This window comes from Drosophila sulfurigaster, chromosome 3 (assembly GCF_023558435.1).
Source record: "Drosophila sulfurigaster albostrigata strain 15112-1811.04 chromosome 3, ASM2355843v2, whole genome shotgun sequence".
NCBI classification, from domain to species: Eukaryota; Metazoa; Arthropoda; class Insecta; order Diptera; family Drosophilidae; genus Drosophila; species Drosophila sulfurigaster.
In genome coordinates, this window is record NC_084883.1 from 19,795,801 (window position 1) to 19,802,939 (window position 7,139).

At 32.4% G+C, this 7,139-nt stretch overlaps 1 protein-coding gene across 1 annotated transcript in view; it reads right to left on the minus strand.

Annotated features, from left to right (window-relative positions):
- Positions 1-2,311: 2,311 nt before the first annotated feature.
- LOC133841925 (G protein alpha o subunit) overlaps positions 2,312-7,139 on the minus strand; it is a 28,926-nt gene continuing 24,098 nt past the window's right edge. The window contains exons 5-8 of the mRNA XM_062274775.1: positions 5,957-6,085; positions 5,263-5,392; positions 5,046-5,199; positions 2,312-4,964 (exon numbers count right to left, since the gene is read on the minus strand). Coding sequence (XP_062130759.1) covers positions 4,777-4,964; positions 5,046-5,199; positions 5,263-5,392; positions 5,957-6,085 — 601 coding nt within the window. The 3' untranslated portion in view covers positions 2,312-4,776. The remainder of the gene's footprint in view (positions 4,965-5,045; positions 5,200-5,262; positions 5,393-5,956; positions 6,086-7,139) is intronic.

The window sequence follows — 7,139 nt, forward strand, 5'->3', positions numbered from 1 at the left end:
TTTCATTTTTATTATTTATTTTGTATTTTGTATTTGTTTTTCTCTCGTATTATTATTAAGTAATCATATTAAATTTGTAATTCAACGATTCAATTTGCTTTCTCATTATTTATCGTTTTTGTTTTTCAAGGTTTTATTTTCATTTATATTTTGTTTTCCATTCTGTTTTTCTTTTTGTTTACTTTGCTCATTTCACATTTAAAAACTGCTGCTCAAGGGCCAAGGGCTTGGTTCATTTTGAGGAATGCGAATAAATAATTCCATTGATAGAGATTCTCTCGTTTTTGGGGAGAATTGATAAAAATGTCAAACGTTAAATGTTAAATTCATTCGGCATTTGGACAAAATACATATAATATTTTTATATACGCTATATAATTTACTTATGTACGTAAATACATTGTATGTGTGGGTCGATTTAGTAACATGCAAAGTAAATAAATCTGCTGTAGTATGTTATGCGGGGAACAACGAAAGCAATTTGAATTAGGCTAAAAAATTAGATACAACATCTAAAGTTTGTCTACCTATTAACTCCTTATGTTGCCACATTCTTTTCCTATCATTTCTCCACTTGAATACAAACTTGAACATTTAATTTGTTGTTGTTGTTGTTGAGTGTTGTATTATAAGTAAATTTATAATTATTTTTATTTGATTTTCATTAAATTTTCTTTTTAATTTTTTTCTGCAGCAAATTAAACTTGTATCTTAGAAATGTTTAACTGCTATTAAAGTAATAGTTAATTCTCTTTCACTTTAGTAGTGGTGCTTGTTGTATGAGTGTGTGTGTATGCATGTGAGTGTGTGTAACAGTGTATTTGTGTGAGTGTTTGTGAGAGTGTTTACATAGTCGGAGCAAAAAACTTGTATGAGCCGTTGTATAGAAAAATATGAATTACTCGTTATGTTTGCTATGACTTGAATTTGTTTATGTAATTTATTAATGGAAAATATGCAAAAATTGCTTATTAACTTTATGAAGTAATGGTATATGCATATTGTTTATATATATATATTAATATATTATGTTCTTTTTATGTAAATTGTTTTGTAGTCAAAGTTGAGCTAGACGTTCGCTAAGTTCCAAGTTAAATTATAGTCGACTTCTTGTATGAGTATTTTAAAAAATAGGGATAGTCTTTCATATGCCATTTATGGTAAGTATTTACGATATTATGATTTGTATGGAATAGAAGTAAGATTCCGGTTTACGAGAAAAATATATAGTACAGATGTGTGTGGTAAGTTCTCATTTGTCATCTCTTTATAAATATACATATATGGATTGTATATATATATTTTTTTCTTTTGTATTTTATAGATCGATCGCTTGTTTTACTTTATTTATTTTATTCTCTTTTTAATAGTTAAATGAATTACTCTTTGTATTTTCTTCGGCTTTATAATATTTATAAATTACATTGTTTCTTGGTTTTGGGATTGAATTAAATATTCCATAAATATATGTGTGAGCTTGATTTTTATAGTTTATATAATTACATACAGTTTAGTCAACTTAGAAAAGAGTTTCAACCGGTTGCTTTGCTTAGCTTAGCTTTTCTTAACTTTGATTTACATATCTTTCTTTTTTCTTTGTGAAAATGGTCTGCATTTTTATTTGCGTGTGTTTGAGTGTGAGTGTGTGTGTGTTGGTTGCCCTTGCCTGGGGCATGCTTCCAATTAAAAATTTGATCTTGTCTAAATTTTTGCAGCTCAATTAGCCTCAGCTGTAAGGAGAATATGCTTGGAATAAAGACTTTGGCTTTTTGTTTTGTTTTTGAATAAATAGTTTTTATTTGAAAATGATTTTTTTTTGTAATTTTTGTATTTTGGTAGAATTTTACAAGTTGAATGGAAAATACATACGATAAATATTACAGTGTTTGTTGTTGTTTTCATGTGGATTTATTTGTGTGTTTTTTTTTTGTTTTTATTATTTGGTAAGGTTAAGGAGTGTTTTGTTGTATGCATTTATTGTTAAATTTAATTTAGTTTGGGTTTTGTTTTTGTTTTTCACTTTGTCAAATTGTATTGCGTATGCTTAGAAAACTGCTCATAACATGGCATTCAACTACAAAAGTATCTCGTATCTCGCAGATACAAAAGATGTGTTGTTCAACAACTTTTGCATAGGTTACACACTGGATTTTGCCCAAGAATCGAATTCGAAACAATCTCTCTATAAGCAAATTGCTCAAAAATTTGTTAAATCGTTAAATGATATTTTATTTTGCTAATAAACTTACTAAGTTCTTGTTTTTGTTTTGTTTTCTTTGTGTGTGTGTGTTTGTTTGTTTGTGTGTATAAGTTTTTGTTTGTGTTTAAGTTGTGTGTTGCATGTGTTTACATAAATAAAGCTTAAAAACTATAAAACATAAGTGTGGAGCGGGGAGCAAAATAAGGGATTGCAGTGTGGGAGAAGACAAGAAAAAGTTGCAGTAATCATAGTAGATGCGGCGGAACGAGAAAGAGACAGAGAGAGAGAGAGCGGAGTTGTATAATATACAAAAATACTATAAAATAACAATTATAAATTCCATTATCATTGTGTAAAATCAAAATGCACAATCAATAGATACACAGTAAAGAAATGCATAAGCATACTCATACATACACATAAATACATAAGTATAAATAAGTCTAAACAAAATTAACAGCTGCAACGCACAGTGTTAAATGCCATTCACTAAATACAATAAATGTTACAATTAATATTATTATTATTATCATTATTAATATTATTATTATTATTATTCTTATTATTTTTATGTATACTCGTATATAGTATATAGTGTATAGTATATGCTTTTTATAAATATTACATACAATGTTGTGTTTTACAATGAACTGTTTTCTCTCTTTTTTGTTTTTTGTTGTTTGTATCTTTGTTTCAATCTATGCTGAGATTTATCTGTTCAGTTGTTTTTGCTATTGCGAGATTGTTTGTTTTAGGTTCTCTTGTTCGATTTCTTTTTTGAATTGTTGTTCTTGGATTCAAACTACATTCGTATGTGGCTTTATAAATGCAACGAAATTATAGTAATTACAATAAATTAGTGTACAAAAAATTATAGTTAGTTTGTGTGTGTTCGTGTCGTGTCGAGTGTATGTTTGTGCGTGTGTGTTGATGTTTTTATGCGTTTGTTTTGTGCGTGATGTTGTTGTTGTTGTTGTTGTTTTTATGGTGTTTGGTGTTGGTTGTGTGCAATTTGTAGCTTCATCATCGTATCGCACAATCAGCTGGCGCTCTTTTCTCTATATCCTTCTATACACACGCAAATTCAACAAATTACAATTTACATCGATCGATCGATAATCGTATCGAATCGAATCGAATTATGGCTGGCTGATTTAAAAATTAGCAATTTCAAATTTGCAAATTTTCATTTCATTTTTTTTTGTTTGTTTTGTTGTTGTAGTAAATACAAATAGTTAAGAGAGTTGCTTGCTTTTGTTTTCTCCTCTTCATTTATAGACCGGTTTACTTTGTGTTTTTGTTTATCAATTAAATTAGGCCTTAATAATTAGAGCGTTTACGTTTTTGTTTCGTAATCATCATTTTGTTTGTTTTTGGTTTGTTCATTTGCATTATCATTACGTTATGCATTAAATGTTAATTTGTTTTGTTTTCTTTTTCAATTTCTTTTCTTTGCATTTTTATAATTTTTACGTTTGCTTTCTGCTAATTTCATTTGCCCAGGGGATGTATTGTTGTTGTGGTTGTTGTTCTTGTTTTGGATTGTTTGATTTGAATGTAATTTGCGCAGAGTTTGTAAACTTTGAACTTAAGCCTAAACAAGCATGAGAAATGCAGCGTTGATGGCATGAATAATTTCAAAGAGATTGCAACAGGAAACATTTAATATATTTATATAATATAATATTTATATACTTATATATGCGGTAAATATGCCTTCTATAAGTATGCATATATACTTTGTTCTCATTAATTATCTCATCTCATCTCATCTCATTATAATTTCATTTCATTCGATTTTTAATTTGTTTTCATTTTTTTTTGTTTACTTTGGGGTTCGTTTTCTTATTCGTTTTTCCTTTTTTGTTTTTTAGTGTTTTGTTTGTTTTGGTTTTTTAATAAATACACGAGAAACTAAACTACACATAAATTATGAAATTCTATAAAATTATTCAGACCAAACAACAACTACATATTATGCATTAATGCTTGCGTTTCAATGTGTCTGTTCTTGACTGTGTGTGTGTTTTATGTGTGTTTGTTTTTGTGTGTGTGTATGTTGTGCGTTTCATGTCATACATGTATGTTTGCTTGCATGATGCAAATGTAATGCAAATATAGGAAATGCTTTTCAATATGTGCGATTGCGATTGCGACTGCGATTTCACTTTCACTTTTTCACATTTCACATCTAGTATTTTTATCAGCTGCCTTCTCAAAACGAATTCCTTCAGATTCTAGACACATTTCTTTTCAAGCGCAATTTCTCCTTTCCATACAGATACAAATAAAAGTTCTTTGGGCTTTGCTTTTGCTTTTCTTGTGTGTGAGTGTGTTTGTTTGTTTGTGTTGTTGTTGTTTTGTGTTGGTTGGTTCTATCATCATTTGCTTTGTTTGTTTTTGATCAATGCTGGTGGGTTGTTGTGCTCCCGCGCTGTTTGTTTTTTGTTGTAGTTTCTTTTTTTTATATATATATATATAATTTTTTTTTTTACTTATTTTTGTTTTGTTTTCTTTTGTTTTTAATACCGTAACGGTCCCCGTTTTGCGCCGCTAAACCGCCAATCGCCAACCGCTTAGTACAGGCCACAGCCGCGCAGATTGTTTGCTATGATGACATCGGTGACAGCATCGAATACAAACTGTATGTTGTTGGTATCTGTGGCGCACGTCATGTGGCAGTAGATTTCTTTCGAGGTTGATTTGTTTTTCGCTTCAAATTGAGCCTGAATGTAGGCAGCCGCCTCGCCATACTCCTGGCCACCTGCCGCACAGAATGGAAAATAAATCAATCATTAATCACAGTTTATAATTTCGATTTATGATTTGTTTGTTCGCTACTTACCTGTGTATTCGGGAAAGCAAATTGTCAGCGGACTCTTGCGTATCTTCTCCTCGAACAAATCCTTTTTGTTCAGGAACAATATAATCGAGGTATCCGTGAACCATTTGTTGTTGCAAATGGAATCAAACAGCTTCAGCGACTCTTGCATGCGGTTCTTTAAAATACATTTTCAATTAGTTATATTTTTGAATTTCACTTCTTTTAGATATTTACTCACCGTAGTTTCGTCTTCATGCAAGACCTGATCGTACTCAGACATGGCCACGCAGAAAATAATCGCTGTTACATCCTCAAAGCAATGTATCCATTTCTTACGCTCAGATCGCTGGCCACCCACATCAAACAATCTGCAAGTGAATTAAGATAATTGTGAGTTGGCATTCAATTTTATATATTTAATGGGTAGATCGAAATTTAAAATTTTCTTGTACTATGAGTCGTGTCGCATGCGACACTTTTTGACTGAGAATTGCCTACATACAACTAGTAAGAAAGCAAAGTATCTGTTTAGCTTCTGCGAATTAATATTCACATCAGCCTAAAAGCATGCTACATTAAATTTTCTAATAGATTCAGTGCGAGATTTTTGACAAGCAGCAACTAAAATGAAAATTTTTGTCTGATTTCGTTGTATTATTATTATATTTAGGAAATAGGTTCACTGATTTAATACAGAACTATTAAATTTACAAACTAAAAAATGTTTTTTTTGAATAAGTCTTCAACTCAGTTTAAATTTGAAAAACAAAAATAAATGTGACAGTAAATAGACTGAGCAAATAAAGAATTAAATCAAAATAAAGTACAAATAAAAAACAATTAAAACACAAAAGAGTTGTATCATTGCAAGTGCAATGAAAGCGAGCTATGTATTTAGCTTAGTTGCTGGACAATGTAGTCAGATTACTTACTTGAAGTTGAGATTTTTGAAGGAGAAATGCACCTCGACAATACCGGTGGTCTTGACTCGAGTGCGCAAGATATCCTGCTCGGTTGGCTGGTAATCCTTGGCGCCTAACCGATCCAAATCATCCAGGAAACTGCAAAGCACAAAGCGCACACATTAGTTAAGTCCGAGTACGGTAGACTAAGCAAAGGAGTAGCTAGGGACAAGAGACGAGGACAGCTTGATTGAGAGGGGAAGGGGCGGGCAGATACAAATGTTTAACTTGCCTGCAGCCCCCGTTGGCCAGGATGGCAAGGATAAACACGAAACTTGTGGCGCTGTGTCGAAGCGCTGTGCAAACAATTAAAACGTAGCACAAATTTAGGCGCCAGCAAGTGGATACACACGCGCCACAGACAACAGGCAACAGACAGAAGATACAGATACATACATACACACACACACATGTGTATCTAAGTATCTAGGTGTAGGTGTAGCTATGTGCATGGCTTTTGTGTGGCATCAAGTTTCGCAACTGTAGCTACATAATTAGTTTTTATTTGTGTCTCTCAATCAGTCAAAGGTTGCGTGTCCAGCTCCAGACCCAGCTCGCAACAAGTAGGTCATAAAAATAATAAAAAAAAAAATAACGAGACAAGACAAGCGAGAGAGGTAAGAGCAGAGAAAGAGTGCCACAATAGGCCACTGTCCAGAGATCTGAGCTATAATTTACCCTAGGCACGCAACACTATCTTTATTTGTTGGTCTCTTTTGTTTTTTTGGCAATGACAAATTCCGTTTGTTGCTGCTCGTTGTTTCAGGTGTAAAGTTCATGTAACCCATTTGAGGTCTTCATGTCTTCCAGACTCTTGTGAGGTCGACTCACGCATTGTAAATAAATTTTACAGTTTGTCCATTTTTCTATCGCATGAATCTCTCGCTTTTGTTGTTGCTGCTGCTGTTGCTGGCCCTGGCAATTACTTATTGCTGAGCGGCCTTTAATTAGGTGGTTGCATTGCTCAACAACTTGCAACCAAACACAAACCAAATTTGCGTCGGCTGGCGTTGCCAGATCGTCGAATGCATCGAATGCAACACAGCGTGGCACACATTGGCGGGGAAAATTGCCGAGTCACGCTTTGTCGAGCCGTGTGTCTCTGTGTGTTTGTACTCTAAATGGCTATGGCATAACCACAAACACAGTCATA